This window comes from Macrobrachium nipponense, chromosome 11 (assembly GCF_015104395.2).
Source record: "Macrobrachium nipponense isolate FS-2020 chromosome 11, ASM1510439v2, whole genome shotgun sequence".
Classification (NCBI taxonomy): Eukaryota; Metazoa; Arthropoda; class Malacostraca; order Decapoda; family Palaemonidae; genus Macrobrachium; species Macrobrachium nipponense.
Window position 1 is genome coordinate 7991234 of NC_061087.1, and position 22357 is coordinate 8013590.

Below are 22357 nucleotides of genomic sequence, written 5' to 3' on the forward strand. Positions count from 1 at the left end.
TCGAGCGGTACCACCGAGCAGTCCAGTCCCTACGACTTCACGGCTGGCTGTTATCCACCTCTCTTGCAAACGAAAGGCTTTTCTAGTAGCGCAGCAACAGGAGATGGCTAAAGGAAACGTCCGTCAGTCCTCTGCAGCTGTTGTACCAGTGGGGAAGTGGGCCGTCTTCTGTGGTTGGTTGTCGTAGACGGGTCTATCTCCTCTCAGAGACCACTCTTCAGCAGGTAGCGGATTTCCTCGTGTTTCTTCGCCGAGAGAAGCTCCTCTCAGTCCCCACAGTCAAAGGATACAGAGCCGCCCTGGCTCTCGTCCTGTAACTGAGGGGATTGGACATCTCGAACTCGTTCGAGATCTCCTTGCTTATGAAGAGCTTCGAAAGGTCTTGCCCACCCAGGGAACTCAGGCCCCCTGCGTGGGATGTGACTCTCGTCCTTAGGAGTTTGACTCGAACACCGTTCGAGCCACTCCGAGAGTCGTCAGACAGGGATCTGACCCTCAAGACCCTCTTCTTGCTGGCCCTGGCATCGGCGAAGAGAGTAGGGGAACTTCATGGTCTTTCCTATGATGTACGACACTCCAGGGGATGGGGATCTGTGACGCTCGATTTCGTCCCGAACTTCGTTGCGAAGACTCGAAACAGTCGGTCCCTGACGACAGGTTTCGAGTCCTTCATGATTCCTCCCTAATGGACTTCACCGATAATGATGGCGGATGAGATGCTGCTTTGTCCTGTGAGGGCGCTACGGCGCTATCTGAAGAAAACTCGACACCTCAGGCCTTGAGTGTCGACGCCTCTTCATTATCACCGGGGTAACCAAGAAAGAAGTATCCAAGAACACTCTTTCATTCTGGCTACGTGAGGTCATCAGGAGGGCGTATGAGGCTGATGGTAGTGACGACATCCGTACGTCCCGTCCGAGAGCTCACGAAGTCAGAAGTATTGGCCCTCGTTGGCGTTTCGTTAGAACTTCTCCGTGGCGCAGGTCCTGAAGGCAGGGGTCTGGTCTAACCAGACTACCTTACGTCCTTCTACCTTCGGGATATTGCCCACAGGTCCTTGGATACCTTTTCCTTGGGACCCGTGGTGGGCTGCTCTAACAAGTTGTGTAGCTAACCAGACCCTCGCAGGCTGAAACAGCATCGAGTCCTGGTGTGACTGTGTGGATGGATGTGTGAGTGAGTGAGTGACTGGCTCCCTCTTCCCATCTTTTCCTCCTCCTCTACCTGTGGGCAGAGGGCCACGGTCGTCACTACGCTGGATGAGGACGAGATGCAGGTGAGCTATATGACAGAGCCCCATCCTATCCCTTTCACTAGGGATAGGAGCAGAATATCCTCCACTTCCTCCTACAAGGGGGGGGAAGTGGATGCCTACAAGAGACAAACCCATGACTTTATATTTGCTCCTGTACAGGAACAAGTTCGTACATTGCTGGTACGAAGAGATACGCTTGCCTCTCTCTTAGTACTCGGTCCAGAGGTCTGACCATTGATCCTGCGGTGCACACCCCGATCAATCGGACAGAGGCTTGGATCCCTCCCTCGCTCTTACGACCAGGGAGGCTTCCAAGGTTGGGCGAACACCAGTCTGTTCACAAAAGACTCAGATTCCACCAGAAGTGAGTCTTCCTATTGTAAAAAGGACCGAGGTTTGTATGCCGTGTCGGAACAAATGACAATTTGTCCAAAATTGCATTTTTCCTAACTATACAAACCTGAGGTCCTTTTACACATAGTCCCCCACCTCATGCCACCCCTCACTGCAGTTTTTGCTTGGGCCAAAAGCAAAAGTGATTTGTTTACCTCCCAGTCGCGCGCGCGGGCCTGTCGGACAAGCAGTTAACTACCGAACCCCTTGTTCGAAAGCTTACGACCTATCCAGCTGCCGCTAGTACCTTCCTATTGTAAAAGGACCTCAGGTTTGTATAGTTAGGAAAAATGCAATTTTGGACAAATTGTCATTTTATTGTAGTGTCTTACCGAACAATTATAGAGCCGTGATTTCCACGAGCGGCAGGATACTAAATTCAAATTTAGCGCGTCGGTGTCGCCAACACTGGTGGTGATGACGTCATCTCCCTCCACTCGCAGGAGAACCAATTACAACTGCCCAGGTGAATCCAATTCTTTTCCTGCCGGCGTCCGGTGAACATCGGTGGTCGGTGCGGTTGGATGACTTTGCTTCGCTTTTTTTCTTGTGGATTTGATCTTCGGAATTGGTGAAGTACTCTTTTTTGGCGTTGCTTTTTGTTTAGGCGTTGCCATGTCGGATTCTAGTCCGTCGGGAGTTAGGTTTTTGCATCTCAGGATGTAAGTAAAAAATATTAATCCAAGGTTAGAGTATGATTCTCACACTAAATGTGTTAAGTGTATGGGGACAGGTTTGTTCAGCAGATCGACATGTACAGTGTAGTGATTGGACTGATTCTCAATGAAGTTTTTTAGTTCATACTCGGAGAGAAATTAGCTAAAGACAGAATTAGAAAAGCAGCGCTTAGGAAAGTAGACTTAGCTCTGCTTCGTCTTGCGATGCATCTGTTCCTTCTGTTTCTCCTCAAATTGTTATGTCTCCTTTAACTACACCTCCTATTCCTCCTACTAATCCCACTTCTCCGGCTTCCCGTGTAGTTTCTTCCGACACCATTGCCAGTCTGGAATCGAGGTTAGATCAGAAATTTTCGGTACTAGCGAATACGGTTTTGCAACTTGGTAATTCAGATTAAGACGTTTTTGGAGAAAGCGGCTTCAGGTAAGAGTGTAGTTGAGGGTGCGTCTGTCTGGTTCCATGACACGTTCTCCTAGACAAAGGTCACTGTCCAGCTCCCCCGCACCGGGGAGAAGACATACCGGAAGTCCAAGGGAGTCGATCGGATTTGCCCACAGACAGGCGCCTCTCTTGTTGAGCCTGTTGCGCCTCAACAGGGCTCGGTTAAGCGTTGGAAAGGTGTTGCGGTCAGACGCCTTTCGAATGATTCAAGCGATTCGTCTCCGGTCGCGCGGCGCTCTTGGCGAGATTCGCCTGTTTCGCGTCCCTTAAAGAGGCGTTCAGGCACCGATTCTTCGCCTCCTCCAGTCAAGCGGTATAAGGAGCCTGAGAGTAGGGTTGCGCCGCGGCCGTTAGCGGCTCGTTCGTCGCCTCAATCTGTGCCTTTTTCGGCTCCATCTACTAGTAGAGATTGTGGTTTTAGCGCTGTAGCTAGCAGTTCTAAGGGTGTTTCTTTAGGCGCTTTTTTCGTATGTTACGCCTGATGCGCCTGTTTCGCCTCGAATTTCGGCGGCTCCGAGCGAGGCGCAAGTAGTTTTTCCGCCTCCTGCTGAACATTTAGGCTCTTCCAGCCTACGTTAACTGTTTTTGATTCATCTCTGGCGCCTTTGCGCAAGCAGTTAGAGATGTTTAACCACATGGATGAATGAGTCCAAGGGTGGTTCGAAACCTTCAGATCCGGTTGTAGTTCCGTCTACTTCTTCGGCGGTATCGGAGAATGAAGAAGAAGTAGAGGAGGAGGATTCACATCACCTCTCGTGTTATTCACGTCTCCTTAGATTTCTTCTGGTATCTTATCCAGATTATTTTGAGAAAGCGGCTCCGCGCTCCCCAACTTCGACTTTTTGATGAGGAGGAAAACTTCAGACCCTCTCCCAAAACTTGTTCTATCTAAAGCGGTTAGACATTCGTTGAAAGAGACTGAGAAATGGATGTCTATGAAAAGAGACTTAGGGAAGGCTCTTTTTGCTTACCCTCCCTCTAAGTTGCTTCGTAAGAGGTATAGGTTTTATGTAACTGGGGAGGCTCCTCTCTGGGAGTTTCTGCCTCCTCCCAGGGAGACTTCTCTAGTTTAATCGACTCCTCTAGAAGATCTGCTTTCGCCGCAGCGAAAGTTTTCTTTACAGCGCCGGAGTTGGACACGTTGTAAAGAATCAATTTAAACTTTTGGAAGTCTTTAGCTTCCTGATTGGACTATTGGCGCTTTAGCGGCCAAATCGAAGGATGTCCTTCTCTTTCTCAGGAGCTAGCGGAGGATTGGATTGGTGTTCTGTCCTGTGCGGACAAATCCATTAGGGATGATGTGATGAGTTAGCTTCGCTCATCGCCTTTGGTACCCTTAAGAAAAGGCAACTTTGGTGCTCCTTTGCTTCTAAAAGGGTTACTTCCCAACAGAAGTCTGCTCTCTTGTTTGCTCCTTTGTGAAAGATAACCTATTTCCAGACGATGTAGTGTTGTCAATTTCGTCTGCGCTAGTAATCTACTTCGGATTTACTGGCACAGTCTACTAAGAGACCTAAAGCTCCTGTGGAGACTGTTCCTTCGGTTTTCTCCTCTGGCCCAAGTGCCTTTTCGAGGGAGAAAACCCAAGCGCTTCTTTCGGCCGAAGTCGAATTTGCGACCTCAGTCTAAGGCCTCGGCCAAGGTAACAAACCTTCCAAATGAAAGCTCGGTTCTTCATGACCAGTGGGAGCCAGGCGGCTCTGTTTTGGGAGGAATGGGAAACAGAGGAGCAGAAGACTGGGTAGTGCAAGTACTCAAGTTCGGCTATCGTATTCCTCTCGTTTCACCACCTCCCTTGCTCTCACCTGTGCCAATTCCATTCCAGGCATACTCTCCGGGCTCAGACAAATTTCTGGCGCTAGCCGCAGAAGTGGAAGCGCTTGTTCTCAAAGAAGCGATAGAACAGATAGAAGGGATTTTCCTCCAGGCTTTTACAATCGCCTTTTTGTAGTTCCCAAGTCATCAGGGGGCTGGAGGCCGGTTTTGGATGTGAGCGCCCTGAACTTGCATGTCCAGAAAACAAAATTTCATATGGAGACCACTCGGTCGGTTGTTCTGGAGTCCATCAGACAGGGGGATTGGATGGTCTCTCTGGACATGCAAGACGCTTATTTTCACATTCCGATACATCGCGAATCTCGGAAGTACCTGAGGTTCATGTTCGAAGCAAGGTGTTTCAGTTTCGGGCGCTTTGCTTCGGACTAGCGACCGCTCCTCAAGTTTTCACCAGGGTTCTATCCCCGATAGGAAGCTGGCTGCACATATTAGGAGTAAGAATCTCCCTCTATCTGGACGATTGGCTTCTCCGGTCGGAATCAGAGAGTCGGTGCATGAAGGACCTTGGAACAACTCTGGATCTTGCCAGAAAGTTAGGAATTCTGGTCAAACAAACAGAAAGTCCCAGTTGGTTCCATCTCAGAGCATCCTTTATTTGGGGATGATTCTGAATGCTCAAGTTTTTCGGGCTTTTCTGTCCCCGAAGAGGGTTCAAGGCTGTCTGGAGACAGTTCGGAGGAGTTCTTGGACAAAAAGGTAATTCTGCCAATCAGTGGGATGAGGCTCCTGGGCAAATTGACGTCAGTGGAGAAATTTGTGACGTTGGGAAGACTGCACATGAGACCTGCAGTTTTTCCTGAGAGCCTCTTGGTGCAGGAAGACACAACCAGACTCGATTACATTTCCTGTCACAGATCAAATAAAAGAGGACCTAAGGTGGTGGCTCTCTCGAGCAAGGTTGGAAGAAAGGTTAGATTTACGACCCATCCTCCCGAACCTACAGTTCTTTTTCCGACGCATTGGACACAGGTTGGGGAGCCCTACTGGGAAATCAACGGACTTCAGGAGCTTGGTCGGAGAAGGAGAAGAAGTTCCACATAAAATGTAAAGGAAACTGTTAGCAATTTTCTTGGGGTCTCAGACAGTTTCGGAGCTTAGTAGAAGGTCGAGTAGTGGCAGTGCATTCCGACAACTCCACGGCTCTCTCGTACGTGCGGAAACAGGGGGGGACTCAGTCTTTCTCTCTGTACGAAGTAGCCAAGGATCTCCTCCTGTGGTCAAACGAAGCGAAGGTTCAGCTAGTCCCGAGATTTGTTCCGGGAAAGATGAACGTCCTGGCGGACGAGTTAAGTCGTCAACAGCAAGTGTTACCTCTGGAGTGGACTTTGGACAACAAGATTTGTCAGAAACTTTGGCGCCTTTGGGGACGACCGTCAATAGACCTGTTCGCGACATCAAGGAACAACCGTCTTCCTCTGTTGTTCAGTCCCAGATCCTCTAGCTTGGTCGGTGGACGCAATGCTGTTGGATTGGTCGGGTCTGGAAGCTTATTTGCATTCCCTCCGTTCGGTCTAATAAGAGAGGTGCTGAACAAGTTCATGTCGCACAGCAATGTAACACTAACGTTAATCGCTCCCTTTTGGCCCAGGAAAGAGTGGTTCCCGACCTTCTCCAGTTTGTTAGTAGACTTCCCCAGACTTCTTCCTCCAGAGAAGTGGCTTCTCAAACAACCTCACTTCAAGAGTTCCACCAAAACTTGTCCGCTCTAGCTCTGACAGGGTTCAGACTGTCCGGAATCTTGTCAGAGCGAAAGGATTTTTCAAGAAGAGCTGCAGAAGCTATCGCTCGTTGTAGGAGAGAGTCTTCTAACAAACTCTATCAAGGGAGTGGGAGGAATCTTCAGAGAGTGGTGTAGAAGTGCTAAAGTCTCTACTTCTGCGACCTCTTTAACAGAAATAGCAGATTTTCTTCTATTTCTTAGGAACTCTAAGAAACTGGCTCCTTCAACGATCAGAGGATATAGAGCCCATGCTCTCTTCGGTTTTTCGACATCGAGGTTTGGATATTTCCTCCAATTCAGATCTGTCGGACCTCATTAGGTCTTCGAAAACCACTAAGCTCCCGCAAGATACAGTGCTTGGAACTTAGATGTGGTGCTTAAGTTCCTCATGGGGCCACCGTTTGAGCCTTTGAAGTCGGCTTCACTCAGGAACTTGACTAAGAAGGCACTCTTTCTTATTGCACTAGCTTCTGCTAAGCGTGTCGGCGAATTGCACGCTATAGACAAAAGTCGGTTTCTCTCAAGGCAATGCTGTATTTTCGGTATCTTTCACCTTTCTAGCCAAAAATGAGAATCCTTCTAATCCTTGGCCGAGGAGTTTTGTGGTAAGGAACTTATCTGATTTGGTTGGACTGACATGAAGGAGGAAGAAAGGCTCTTATGTCCAGTCAGGGCTATTAAGCAGTATCTGTTTGCCACTAAGGGTATTAGAGGACAATCTTCTAAGCTCTGGACCTCGGTTCAAAATCCCTCTCGTCCTCTTTCAAAGAATGCTATATCGTTCTTTATTAGAGAGCTTATCAGGGAAGCTCACTCGCAGTCCGAGAACGACAATCTTTCCGTTCTGAGAGTTAAAGCTCACGAGGTTTAGAGCAGTGGCAACTTCTTTAGCATTCAGAAAGAATTTATCTTTAGCTTCGATCTTCAGAGCACGTTCTGGAGATCGAATTCGGTTTTTGCGAGTCATTATCTCAGAGATAGAAACTGTTTTCAAGAATTGTAAAAACGTTAGGTCCGGTGGCGGTTTCTGGCATGGTGTTGGGAGAAACGGCACAGGGGTCGTCACCTCTATGCTAACTTTTCACCTTGAATAGGTTGTCGAGTTCAAGGGAAGCTGGGGGTACTGAGTACCTGGGATACTCACCAGTCTGTTAGGTCAGATTTTACAATGGTTGGGTATATATGTTTTAAATCTGGTGTGGTGACAAATGTTTTTGTATGATGGAATTTCTGGTCTTAGCCCAGGGCAAGGGCAATCTTTGTTGTTATATCCTCCGTCAGTCACCCTTGACCTCGCTTGAACTACGGAAGGATTCCACTCCTGTAGAGGCTAACTTTGGTCAAATTCCAATTCCTCTACAATAGTAAGAAGAGCACCGACCAGAGGCAAGTAACAGTCTGCTGTAGCTCTCTTACAAGGTAAGGTACAACAGACACCTTGAGTGTTTACTGGTATTGCAATAAATGTACCATTTAAAAAATACTAGTGGTCCCACTGAATCCCACCTCCCATAAATGTGTAATCAGCTCTATAATTGTTCGGTAAGACACTACAATAAAAATGAAAATTTTCATTATTAAAATGAAGTTTTAGTTGTATACTTACCGAACAATTATGATTATACCCACCCTCCTCCCCTTAGGTGGACGGACGGGCAGAAAGATTTGGATTTCAACTGGGCAGTGTACCTGGTTCTCCGCGAGTGGAGGGAGATGATGTCATCACCACAGTGTTGGCGACGCCGACGCGCTAAATTTGAATTTAGTATCCTGCGCTCATGGAAATCACCGGCTCTATAATTGTTCGGTAAGTATACAATAAAACTTCATTTTAATAATGAAAATTTCATTTTTAAGGAACTCTTTTGAAAAGTTGGTGTGGTTAGGTGATTTACTCTTAGACCATGTTAAGTTTGTTCCGATACGTAATACAAACCCTCGGTCCTTTAACAATAGGAAGGTAACTAGCGGCAGCTGGGACGGTCGTAAGCTTCGAACAAGGAGAACGGTAGTTAAACTGCTTGTACGATCGCAGCGGCGCGCCCGCGCGCCCGAGAGGTGAAGAATCACTTTTGCTTTCGGCCGCGGGTGTGAAGGACGTGTTCGTCATCGCTCTCTGCCCGTTCATCGTCGTATGCTTTGTTTATATTGTGGGTACTAATGGTTTGTTTGTTTGATCTTGAAAATGAAACTGTAAGTACACTGTTTCATTTTCATTACTTAATTATGAATCAACATGGAGCTATCGCCGTAGAGGCAGCGATTTCCGCTCTTTTCATGAAATTGAATTGAATTATGTCTCGGTGCCGAGGGCGGGCACACTCGCGCCGAGTCATGTATTTGGGCGAAAGTGTGTAATGAAAGATGTAAGTAGTACTCTTTTCATATATTTTTGCCCTGTGCGTTCGTTGCCGAGAGCTTGATTGCGCTCGGCACGAGCCTCTTATTTTGTATGAATAGAATGCAATGAAAGTGGATTCGCAATGCAGTTTCTTTTCATTTTTCATTTATTAATTGCATCAAATTTAATTTTGGATCAATTTCCGCTCTTACCCGGGAAGTTAATCCTTACGATTTATTGCTGTGAAAGTGAAATCGCAAGTGCAGTATTGTTCATTTCATTTATAATTATGATAGCATCATATTATTAGGATCAAGTTTTCCGCTCTTACCGGGAATTGAATCTTCCCTTTAAGTTCTATGAAGTGAATCGCAAGTGCAGTATTCTGTTTCATTTTCATATTACTTTTCACTGCTGTGCGGGGGTAGGGGAAGCGAAGGTCTGCCAGGAATCGTCGGAAAGCTCTCCCGCGACTCCTTGGTATCCGATTCTTCGTCTTCTTTCCTGCCCCCCCGCTCAGCTTCCTCGTATTTGTATTTGGGGTCTTCCTTCCCGTTCGGGGTGGGGCATGTCTTCCCCCCGTGCGTGAGGGAACCCTCTTACTAATCTGTCTGTGCTACCGCAGGTGCTACATCCGTGGAGACGACCTTGGACAGGTATGGGCCACTGCGGCCTGCAGGGCGTGCCTAGCATCCACGATCTGGCTGCAGCGTCTAGCGAGGTCTGGGGCGGTGACCTTGGAGTGGTCTCCACTACAAACTTCACGGCCGCTTATGCTGCTTCCCCCCGCTGGTCTACACTCCCCATGCTGTGTCGGTGACGCCGTCTGCCGCTTCTAGGGCCGGCGGTCGCCGCCGTACCGAGGAGGGGTATGCCGCCAACCGCCTGTGTTTTTTCTTCGTGTTGCCTGCCCCAGACTTCCGCTGTTCCAGCAGCTCGCCCCTGGACGTACCGGCCGCCAGTACCAGGTTCCCGCTGGCTGCCGATGATTCTACGAGGCGATGGCTGGGCCTGCCGTACCTGCGCTGATGTGGTTCCCGCTACTGGCTTGGCTGTCCCTTCTGTGTTTACCGCTGCCGCTGTTCCTGCCGCTCCTGAGCTGGTTGCTGTTCCTGTCGCTCCTGGTTTCCTGACGCCTGTCCATGCTGGTCCTGCCCATGGTGTGTCTTCAGTCCCAGGTCCTTACCGGACAGGTGCAGTCGGGCCGTGTTGCTTCGGCAATAGGCCCACTCCGGCCTGGATGGAGGACCTGACGACTGTCCTGCGTGAGCTGACGAAGAAGAGGAAGGGTGTCATCTTCGTCTTCGTCTGCTGCGCCCTGCCTTCCCCTTACCGCTTCTAAGGTCCCATAAGCCGAAGAAGAAGAAGGCTGCCTCCCCCCCTCCCCCCTAAGAAGTCTCCTTCGGGAACTCTAAGGGCCCGTCCCCACACTCGGTGGGACGGGGGGGTCCTTCTGCTGGTCCTCCTGCTCCTTCGGGAGCGGGGCCCGTCTCCCCTTCCGTAAGGAAGAGATAGACTGGGACCAGAGGAGTATCGGTTAGCTCTGGTACTTCCTCGCCTGGTGCTAGCGGCGATGCCGCTACGCCAAGGTTCCGGCTCGGTCTCTCGTTCGGGGAGATCCCGAGTGTACGCTCTCCCCTCGGGAGACCATGCAGCCAAAGTTTCGGCGCCAGAGTTCGCTCGGCGCCAAGACCACGGCACGGAGCAGAAGGCTGGCGAGAAAAACCGCTAAGGTGGACTATCGCCAGGCCAGCGGCCGCTCTCGCAGCGACAAGCTGGTAACCGGGGTTTTCCCCTAAGAAGACTCCTTCGGGAACTTCGAAGGGCTCGTCACACTCCGGTGTGACGGGGGGGGGTTCTTCTGCTGGTCCTCCTTTGTTCCTTCGGGAACGGGGCCCGTCTCCCCTTCTGAGAAGAAGAAGAAGACAGGGACCAAGGGTGTGCTGGCTACCGCTGGTACACCCTCGCCTGGTCTTGGCAGCTCTGCTGCTAAGCCAGGTAACCGGCTCGGTTTCTCGTCCGCGAGAAGTTCCGAGTGTACGGTCTCCTTCGGGTGACCGTGCAGCCAAAGTTAAGACGCCTGAGTTCGCTCAGCGTCATGACCGAGGCACGGAGCAGAAGACTGTCGAGAGCCGCTCAGGTGACTCTCGCCAGGCCAGCGGCCGCTCTCGCAGCGACCAGCCGGTACCCGGTCGGGTGGACGTGACGGTCTCTGACCGGCCACGGGTTGAGGCTGGGAAGAGGTCCCCCAGGTCCCCTCGACCGACGGTACCAGCCTCGACTGGTACCAGCGGTTTGACGTGCCGCGAGGGACGCTCACCGGTCTCACCGCGAAAGTGAGCTCTGCAGGTCACCTGACCTGCCGCTCCCACAGGGACCGGGCGGTACGATGACCAGCAGCAGCTCGTCTGACGCACGACGGGGTCGACGTGCTCAGTCGAGCCGCTCGCCACAGGTGAGCGGCACGGCCAGGCCTGCAGATCGATCCCCACCGCGGGTTGGTGATCGGCTGCAGCCCCCCACACGTACGCTGGTCCTGCCAGCGAGCGGGGGGGGGGAGCGTCAGGTCTGTCTCTCCACTACCTTCAACTTCCTCGGGCTACACAGGGAAGAGCGAGGTAGCTAGGAGTGATCGTGAGAGGTGCTCCGCTCACGATCCCGTCACGACGCCGCACGTGCCACGTATGGTCTTAGGAGGCGACCGTCAGGGGGGGGAGGGGGTAGTGTCAGTTCTGTCTCTCCGATACCTTCAACTTCCTCGGCATACGCCAGGAAGAGCGAGGTATATAGGAGTGATCGTGAGAGATGCGCCGCTCACGATCCCGTCACGACGCCGCACGTGTCAGGTATGGTCTTAGGACCAGCCAGGACGTACGCGCAAGTGATTGGAGGCAACCGTCAGGGATCTGTTGCTGGTCCTTCTTCTGAAGGAGGAGGGTCTTGGGAGCTGCTCTTGTTGGAGGGACTGGATGGTCCTACTCCTCAAGACGCTGTAACTTTCGAGATTCAGAGTAACTTTGCCAGGTATGTGCACTGATTCGTCAGCACAACGACCTGGGGGAAGGATCGCCGCTCCACCAGCAGAGCCCATGTCTCTGCTCGAGTCGTTTTGGTGCCCGAGAGGGAACCCAAACCGACGGTGGGTTTGCCGCGATCGGAGCTTGTTCCGATTCTGTCTTGAACCAGAGTCTCTCGTCTCCGGACAAGAAGGCTCTCTCAGTTCTGGCCGGTCGATCAAGCTACTTCCACCTCCTCTACTGCGACAGCAGCGTTTCTACGTGTCTTCGGACACCGTATTTAAATACTCCTTCGGTCCTCCTGAGAGGTTTCGACCTCGACGAGAGGACTGGAATGAGTCGGAGGACGGTATCGGCTCTCTCCTGTCAGGTGTCGATCAGCCCCACCCAGACGACGTTCACAGTGGCGGCAGACCCTTACCTACAGTGAGAGTTCGTAACCCTCCTCGGGAAAACGTTTTCTCCTGACGATACGTTTTCCCAGACTCTGAGAGGCCATCGCCGCAAGGCGATGGCTGCTCCTACTCTTCTCCAACTGCTAGTTCCACTGGGAAGGCGAGCGAGTATCCAATTCCTCCCCCATTCCCCTCTCCTTACGGCTACGAGGGAAAGGGGAGGGATCCTACAGAGATTTCTCTGTAGGATTCCACGTTGGGGACTGCGCTACCGGGGGGACCTTCAGGGTCCTACCTGAAGTAAGCCCCGGTCGTTGAGGAGGGATCCTGCCCCCCCCCCACATTCTCGATTTCTACGGGAATCGAGAGGACCACCAGCCGATATCGTTTGACGAATTCGGTGGGGGTTTCGCAGACTGCTTAGAATCTATGGAATTTCTAGGCGCATTCAGAGTGTTCGAAGTTTCTTACGATCTCCAAACACTTAGGCGAGACCACGGTCCAAAGTGAGCGAGACGAGAATCCCCGATATGTTACACGATAATCGGGAACCTCGCCTATGCTCGAATTCCTGGAATTTCTAGCATTAGGAAGAAGACTGCTGCTGAAAGAAGACTATCTCACAATAGGCGACCAACCTGGAATAGAGAAGAACGGACGGGAATATCCAGTTTGGCTTGAACTATCGTCTTAGTATTCTGTTCACCATTGAAGCTTTCTTTCGAGGAAGACTTCTTCACTCTCTTTGATAGAGACGGAAGGTGGTTGATCTCCAATCCTTATTTTGTTTTCTTGAAGGAAAGAATTTAGGATGGAGATCGTTGTTCAGAATCCTACAAATATACTACGTATATTAACCTCGTGACATGATTCTGCTAAGCAGTTGAATGGTCCGAGGGGTAGGCGCATATCCTGGTTATTCTACGGATTGTGACTTAGACGAAAAGTATTCTAATTGAACTGCAACTCGGGTTGCCTGCAACCTCCCAGGAGTTTCCAGTTTCAATTTTATATAACTTATGGTGTGGTCACAACACACCATTTAAGCTTTTATATTTACCGAAATTCGTTTTGCATAAATATAATTGCTCGAGCATATCTTTTTATGCTCGGTGGTTCTAGCCGAACGCATTCCTTCGTGGAAAGGATTACTTGGCAACTCAGGATGACGATTGTCAGCGACAGCTACTGCGTATTGAATGCCCGAGGCTTTTTCAGTACCAGCTGGCGCTTTGAGATGGACGGTTGGTTATGTCTTTCTCACCTGCTTTGATTGAATACCAACCGTATCTCTGCCCAACAATCACGGACTTAAGTCTCTGATTAACGGGGATTCTCGCATACATGAATGACCATCTACTGCTGTGACGCTAGTATTCATCGTCTTCGGTATTGCGAGAATTTTAAACAGAGATATCTATTCGACTCTCATCTTCTGTTTACCGCACGGTAACAGAATTCTGTAATAGTCTCTTGCTGCATCGTATCTCGATAATGCGAATGATTTTGCGGAATCTGAGTTTGTCCTCAAAATATCTTGTATTCGGAGGTGTGCAATTGTTCATTGTTCACCCCGGATTAGCAGATGTATTAAAAGACATCGCCTACTCCCACACCTGCCAGCTCTACTTCCAAACGTTCAGCCCATGAGAAGCAGTTCTTCAGGCGGCTCTCCCCTGTGTTTCATTACTGAAGAACGCCCGCTTTCACTGCACACCGGACAGCAATGAAATGGCGGTTAGCGTTTTCAGTCATTTGTAAGCACAGGTTTAGAATCTTGAGATTCCTTCTCTCGATTCAGCTGGAAGACGTAGGTTGCATTCATTGCCTACCTTCGTCTTCAACGTCACATAGTGTTGTTTCTCCTTAAGCTGAGATTCAACGTCTATGAGATTTTCTTGCCATCAGGGACCTCGGTCTTTTGAAGGCAATTGACTTTCGCCTTTTGAGCTTATGCATTAAGAGAATCATCGCCGCGCCGTCCGGCATCGGTGACTAACAAATATTTTATTTGTTTGGTCTCAGCATAACTCTTTAAAGGGCGAAGGTCACGTGACTTACCCGGATGCTTGGACAACTTGCCTCTACTGATTCCGAACCAGTCAGTCGGCAGCTGTCAGAGCGCCCGAGTCAGTTACGAACTATGCTGTGGACTTAGTTCGGTTGTTCCAGAGCAATCATTACTTCGTCTTAATAGCTTGTCAGTATGAGTACTGTACATAACCAAAGTCGAGAAGAGGGATAGGTCATACGACTATCCCCTTCTTTTCGTCTTAGGTAACTGCATGACTTCTCTTGAGAAGTCAAGCACAAAGGGATGGGGATTTGTGACGCTCGATTTCGTACCGATCTTCGTAGCGAAGACTCAGAACCCTTCGGTAGCTGACGATTGGTTCGAGTCCTTCACAATACCCTCCCTAATGGACTTCACCGCCTCCGATACGAAGGCTATGCTGCTTTGTCCTGTGAAGGCGCGACGGAGCTGTCTGAAGAAACTCGACACCCAGGATGAGCGTGGACGCCTCTTCATCATTCTCTCCCGTTCCGCAAGAACTTCTCCGTGGCGCAGGTAATGAAGGCAGGCGCCTGGTCCAACCGGACCGCATGCACCTCCTTCTACCTTCGGGATATTGCCCACAGTTCCTTGGATCTTTTTCCTTGGGAACCGTGTGGTTGCTCAACACGTTGTGTAGTTAACCTAGACCCTCGCAGGCTGAACAGCATCGAGTCCTGGTGTGACCGTAAGAATGGATGAGGAATGAGAGTGTGACTGGCTCCTCTTCCCATCTTTTCTTCCCTCTACCTCTGGGTAGAGGGACACGGTCGTCACCCTGCTGGGTAAGGACGAGATGCAGGTGAGCTACTCAATAGAGCACCATCCTATCCCTTTCAGTAGGGATAGGAGTAAATATCCACCACTTCCTCCAACAAGGGGGAGGAAGTGGATGCCAATTTGAGACAAACCCATCATTTTATGATTGTCTCTTGCAAACAGGAACAAGTTCTTGCTTGCTGGTACGAAGAGATACGCTTGCCTCTCTCTTAGTACTTGGCCCAGAGGTCTGACCATTGATCCTGCGGTGCACACCCCGATCAATCGGACAGAGGTTTGGATCCCTCCCTTGCTCTTACGACCAGGGAGGCACTCCAGGGTTGGACGAACACCAGTCTGTTCACCAAAAAGACTCAGATTCCTCCCACCAAGAAGTGAGTCTTCCTATTGTTAAAGGACCGAGGGTTTGTATTACGTATCGGAACAAATGACAATTTGTCGAAAATTGCATTTTTCCTAACTATACAAACCTGAGGTCCTTTACATATAGTCCCACCTCATGCCACCCCTCACTCTGCAACTTTTTGCATGGGCCTAAAGCAAAAGTGATTCTTCCCCTCTCGGGCGCGGCGGGCGTGCGCACGATCGGACAAGCAGTTAACTACCGTTCTCCCCTTGTTCGAAGCTTACGACCGTCCCAGCTGCCGCTAGTTACCTTCCTATTGTTAAAGGACCTCAGGTTTGTATAGTTAGGAAAAATGCAATTTTCGACAAATTGTCATTTTTGTGTAATAGGCAGTCCCCAGGTTACGACGGGGGTTCCGTTCTTGAGACGCGTCGTAAGCCGAAAATCGTCGTAAGCCGGAACGACGCTTGGAAATATGTCTTAAACTAATAAAAAGTTATAAAAACCTTACTTGTAATCCTTTGGTTACACTACATGTTTGTTTCCTGTAGTTTTATGTACAACCTGGAGTTATTTTCATAAAAGAATGCTGGTTCTTGAAGGTAAAAACTATTGTAATCCTCTGGTGACACTACATTCTTGAAGTTTTATGTACAACCTGGAGTGATTTTGCAAAATCTTGAGGGCTACAAGAACAGCTGATTACTATTTACGTATCATATAGACTAATTAAAGTAAATGTATCTTTAAATAGGCTTATATATTAGTATCAACAAAACATTTCCTGCCATGAGTCAGAGGCCGTTTAATGAAACGAACACTTCTCTGTCCTATCTGTTCAGAAAATAAACGTTACGTCAATCCCCGAGACCATTGTTGCCAAAGCGTCTCTCTCTCTCTCTCTCTCTCTCTCTCTCTCTCTCGTCTCTCTCTCTCTCTCTCTCTCTCTCTCTCTCTCTCTCTCCTCTCTCTCTGATCAAATTACATTGGAAACTTGACATACGATTGCCCTAATATACGAATGTTTTGAGATATAACAGAAAATTTGCGAAAATACAAGCTTTGATATACAACGAAATATTTGAGATACGATTTTGCGATGAGTGTTAGTTGTATAGGCGACAGATAAATGGCGTTCAGTCTGTTTGTTTGTTGGTGCTGCATGTTAACACGTCGTTGTTTAGTTCGTTGTATTTGCGCCTATTTTTCGTGTTATTTTGTCTATTTTATTATTAACCATGGGTCTCAAAGCTAAAGACAAAGCAGGTGATAAGAAAAAACCCAAGAAAATTATTTCGATGGAAGCAAAACATGAAATTATAGCAAAGCATGAACGTGGCGTTCGTATCGTCGATTTGGCAAACGAGTATGGTCGAAATCCTTCTACAATATCCACGATCATCAAGCAGAAGGAAGCTATAAAAACCCCCGAGACCATTGTTGCCAAAGCGTCTCTCTCTCTCTCTCTCTCTCTCTCTCTCTCTCTCTCTCTCTCTCTCTCTCTCTCTCTCTCTCTCTCTCTCTCTGATCAAATTATTACGTACCGATAATGTCTCTCTTTGGATACTTCGATTTTGCCAAATATTGAGGGCTACAAGAACAGTTGATTACTATTTACGTATCATATAGACTAATTAAAGTAAACTTATCTTTAAATAGGCTTATATTATTAGTATCAACAAAACATTTACTGGCATGAGTCAGAGGCCGTTTAACGAAACGAACACTTCTCTGTCCTTAACTCGGAGCGTCGGAAGACGCCTCTCTCTCTCTCTCTCTCTCTCTCTCTCTGATCAAATTACTGGATAATGTCTCTCTTTGGATACTTGGAATTTGCGTTGTAATCTAACCAGAAACTTCGTTTTGTTATTATTACTGGAAACAAGCAATGATTTTTTCATTATTTGCGCTTTTGGACTGTTATATGTAAACTAGTATGTATTCATTCGCTCGGAAACTAGTTCCGCATATGAGGCGTCACTAAAAAACATAGAAAAATACAACATAAAAAGTGTCGAAAATCATCATAATCTCAAAATTTTTGTTGTAATCTAACCAGAAACTTATTTTTATTAATATACTGTGCTAAACTATAAAGGATTTTTATCATAGTATGCGTTTTTTAAAAGCGTCGTTAACTCGGAGCGTCGGAAGCGTCAGCGTCGTAACCTCGGAACAAGCGTCGTAACCCAGGACGGATTTTTCCATTGAATATTTAAGAAAAAGCGTCGTAACCTCGGAACGTCGTAAGCCGGAACCGTCGTAACCCGGGGACCGCCTGTAGTATGAATTTCTAATTGTAGGCATTTAAATTACAGATCTGTGACATTCAATAATTTGCATTATCAGGGCCATGGTGGTAAATGAAAGAGCACCGAATGTGTAGAGAACCCCAATAGATGAATTTTGCATCAATCGCTAAAGTTTCCACCAATCTACATGTCTTTGCATGTGTTTTAATGACTGTTTCTGTCCTTCATTTTCCTTGGAAATACTATATACAAATAGTTCATTAACACTACTGGTTTTATCTGTAGGGCCTAGCACTGTATGTGCCTTGCAATCTTCCTTTCAGCTTCAGGTACACTGATCTCTTTCATATTTCAGTATGTTTGTAGACTTGACTCTATCTTATATTTACACATTTCTAGTTGTCATTTCTCATTTTAAAAGATCCCATAAACCAGCTCTGTGATTCAATAAATTTAATTTGGTGGTCACATTAAACTACAATTTTTCATATTAATAATCTTAATTATCTTAAATTTACCATTTTCTAGGCAAATGTATATGTTAATAGCTTTGGTGTAAGGCTTTTCACATCCCATACAGAAAATTTATTACACTGTCAGGTTACCTGTGTCTATTAAGTTCGTTCCTGCTATCATCAGAATGTGGTTACACTTGAGCCAGCATACCTGGTAGCTTGAAGTTTTGTAGTGGTGCATGATGACTCTTTATGTTCCAGAAACCTGCTGGTTATATACTGAACACACTGCTGCCTTATCAGCAAATCAAGATAATTAGTGTCGTGCTGTAAATAACTTGACTACAGTATTGCTTAACTTTAAGAAATGGTGTGGATGCTTCCCAGGCCTTGGTCCTCAACTATTTTATTTGTGTCCTAGCTTGCAGTTTTTCCTGCAAGTATCATTTCAGTTAGATACTGTCACATTCAAGACTGGAGTAGATTTCTCAATCTAGAGTTTCATCTCTAATTATACATATTTGTATACAAGAGATTGCATTGCTATCAGTTGAAAGATATATACAAAATAAAGGGATCTTTTCTGCTTTACACAAATCCTGGTAATGTAGGTAAGATGCTGTCATCACACCTCTGAAAAGTAAGGATCTTCAATAGCCTGTAAAATACAGTTTTCAGGATTTGTGTTTTGGCGATCATAGATGTGCTGCTATCTGAAAAGAATCCATTATCCTTTCTGTTAAGCTGAATACTTACTGAAGTTTTTTAGACTGAGTGTCGCGCCCTAGGATTGACATAGTTTTTTGGTGCCATGGTCTTATGAATACACACATTTATGGAATTTTAAGAGATAAAGTATCTGCTATCATTGTATAGTTGTCCTCAACATTTGTGTCAACCTTTCCCATCACTTGATTGGGTTTAGTTCTTGTCCTAAGTTCGTGTCTAGTCCAGGGTCTTCATTTGGGCTTTTTCTCAGTGATCTTCAGAACCACCCCTGATTTTTAGTGTTGATTTCATGATTACAGTTTCCCCAATTGTTCTTGTCACTTGCCAAAAAGAATGTTTTAAATTTTCAGTCTTTACTCCATCAATTTTTCAAGTTCTTGTAAAGGAAATACAGCCTGGAAAACCTAGGCTTTGATTTAAGAGATCATGTAAAGAATTTCTGGAATTTCATTAAATTTGTGTCTGATTCCAATTTTATGCACTAATGATTATTAGGGAAAATTGTCTCTCATTTAAAATAGTTTAGCTAGAGCACTGGTCAGATTTCTAGGTAAAACCACGTTAGAGAGATCAAATGGAAAACTAAAAGATAGAAAGCATTGGAACTAGAGACCAGTGTGGTGTAGCAAAGAGCCTTTGATGTGTACAGTGGAACTTCGGCTTTCGTACATAAGTAATCTGTTCCAGAACTTCCCACATAATCCGAAACATGCAAAACCAAAACAATAATTCCCATAAGGAATAATGTAAATACAATTAATGTGTTCCAAACTCCCAAAAATATTAACAAAAAATACATTTTATAGGGAATAAACAGTTTTACATACAGAAAACATTGAGAAATAAATGTATATTAACAAAGCAACGTTTAACATCACTCTTACCCTAATGGAAAACACTTTTTACCTTATGGAAGACAGAGAGGGAGGAGGAGAGGTTATTGTTTGGAAGAGGACTCCCTCCAGAAGGACTTAAAGTATCAAGGACCTATCTGGGGTTACTTCTCTTTGTTTTCTACTGGCACTATCTGAGGTTACTTCCCCACTTCATTTTTTACTGGCGTTTCTTTAAAATTTGCCTAAAGCTAATTATGTCATTGTACTATACACCATATACGTACACACAATAGGTAGTATTCCAATAAGACATGTAAGAAAAAGAAAACAGGTAGTTAATTTTTAGTGTTGTTTTCAATTGTGGATAATTTTTACTTTTTTTTTTATACTGAATTCTATTCCATATTTAGGAGATGCTAGTCCACGTGATATTGATACAGCTATGAAGCTTGGTGCTGGTTATCCCATGGGGCCATTTGAACTTATGGACTATGTTGGCCTGGATACAGGAAAGTTTATTGTTGATGGTAAGTGTTCTCACACTTGTAATTTTTGCAGTTATGCCATTTTATATTTTTTATGGTTTATCATTTTGAGCTTTTCATAAAATAAAAGTATTTGTAGCTGTATGATATTTTTGTGGTTTCAAGTTACAAAGGACAATTTATAATTGCAGCTATTAAAGTTACTTAATCTGTCATTACTGCTGTGTTTACAGTATTAATTATTTTTCAAACTGGATTGACAAATAACATGGCTGTATGTTCAAGTGCACTATATGACCATTGTTCTCTCATAGCACTAAACATATCATCAGAATAAGTAGTTATGGTGTCAAACATTTTTGGCAACATTTCAAGTAATCAAGAATAAAAATGAAAAGGTTTACCAGACTGTTTAATGAAACTGGAAAAAACTTCTAGTAACTGGAATGACATAAGGTTTGTGTTTTAATTTACTCAATGATATAAATTTTACTAATTTTATCTTTCTATTTAGGTTGGGCAAAGGCATACCCTGACAACCCACTTTTCCAGCCATCCGAATTGATAAACAAGTTGGTTTCTGAAGGCAAACTAGGAGTTAAGTCTGGTGAAGGATTCTATTCATATAAGAAGTAAATATGAAAGTAGAATTTTTTAAGGGATAAGGGTAAAACTCATAATAGCAGTGGTAGGAACATGAACATTTCAAGGAAAGGCATATTGAGTTGAAATCATCCTGCCTGCCTTTCTCACTAGTAAAGTATCATTTTGAATGTATTATAGTACATAGGACCCGGGAAACTTTACAGCAGCTGTATGTTTTGCCTGAAACCTGTATGCACATCAATGCAATATACTATTAAGTAATAGTTAATAGTATTAAGAATCTTTATTTTGTATAAATTAATCTGGTTTGTTAACATCTTGTACTTTTACATCATAAATAATTGAATTTTGCTGTTCTTTTTTTCCCCATCAAGAATTAGGTATGATAATTGAAAATACTGTTTGACATCAAAGAGTTCGTTCAGCTTTAATGGCACTTGTAGAATTAATTATTTGGTAGTTCCATTTTGGTTGTTTATTTGATTATTGTACACTTTTAATCTTTTCAAATTGGTTGCACTATTTCAGTTAAGTTGGTTAGAAGAATTTAATGAAGAGCAGTCCTGATTCATTCAATCTTAAAAGTGTTTCCCCCAACCTCTCCAGGTGAGTTTTGAACCTTACACATCGTCCCTGTTTATTTTTCACTCAAATGTGGTTTTCCGTTACATGAAGTATTTTTTGTTTTCATTTTAAAAGGAGAGAAACTGAAATTATGGAAATCAGTTGGCTCTTGATATGATGGGTTCACTATTTAAATATTGTTTAAATACCCACGTCTGAATAGGAATTTTAGTTCTCATTAGCATTATTTTTGAAAGTGTAGCAGCATCTGGTCCCCTGACTGAGTTTGATGGTTTTGTACTGAACAAGAAATTACAGAGTGCAGCAGCTGTATCCACAAATATATTTATGGATTTATTGAAATGAGGTTGACGATTTTAGTTTTCTGTAAAAGGAAACTGTTGAGATGGCTTTGTCTGTCTAACCGCCCTCAGATCTTGAAACTACTGAGGCTAAAAGGCTGCAAAATGTTATTTTGATCATCCACCCTTCAATCATCAAACATACCAAATTACAGTCCTCTAGCCTCAGTAGTTTTTATTTTATTTAGGTTAAAATTAACTCTGATCTCTCATCAGTCAACACTGTAGGACAGGCCACCACCGTGCCGTGGCTGAAAGTTTCATGGACTGCAGGTCTTACAGCATTGTATACTGTACAGAAAGCTTTATTGCACTGAAAAAACTTTGGCACATTTTTTCTTTTTTGGAATTTCTCGCTTTTTTATCCATGAATCTTAGATATGATTCAACAGCTTAGTAATGATTTAGTGTGTGTGTAATTTCTACCATATTCTTTAGAGATACTTTTAAAAAGTTTGAAGGAAACATTTGTCATTTGTTCATGAATTTGTTCTCTTTCTCTCAGCATTGGTTTTTGAGATGTTGAGAAGATACACTTTTAGAGATAGAATACTCTGCACCTCACTGGGTGCATTGTAGACTTTACTAAATGTTCTTTGCAGTGCAGTTTGCCTTGCACCCCTAGATGCAACCCCTTTCATTCCTTTTACTGTACCTCTATCTTGCTATCTACCCTCTCCTAATAATTATATCATAGTACCACAGTGAGATTTTTTCCTGTTACACCTTTCAAACCTACCTACTCTTAAGTTTCCTTTCCAGCGCTGAATAACCTCATTAGTCACAGTGATTGGCCTTTAGCCTAAGCACTTT

General features: G+C 45.7%; 1 protein-coding gene across 2 annotated transcripts in view; it reads left to right on the forward strand.

Moving 5' to 3' along the window:
• Window positions 1-20968, forward strand: part of LOC135219087 (hydroxyacyl-coenzyme A dehydrogenase, mitochondrial-like) — a 225038-nt gene extending 204070 nt beyond the window's left edge. For both annotated transcript variants that reach the window (XM_064255646.1, XM_064255553.1), the window contains exons 5-6: window positions 19938-20054; window positions 20527-20968. In XM_064255646.1, the coding sequence (XP_064111716.1) occupies window positions 19938-20054; window positions 20527-20648 (239 nt within the window). In that variant the 3' untranslated portion in view covers window positions 20649-20968. The remainder of the gene's footprint in view (window positions 1-19937; window positions 20055-20526) is intronic.
• The last annotated feature ends 1389 nt before the right edge of the window (window positions 20969-22357 follow it).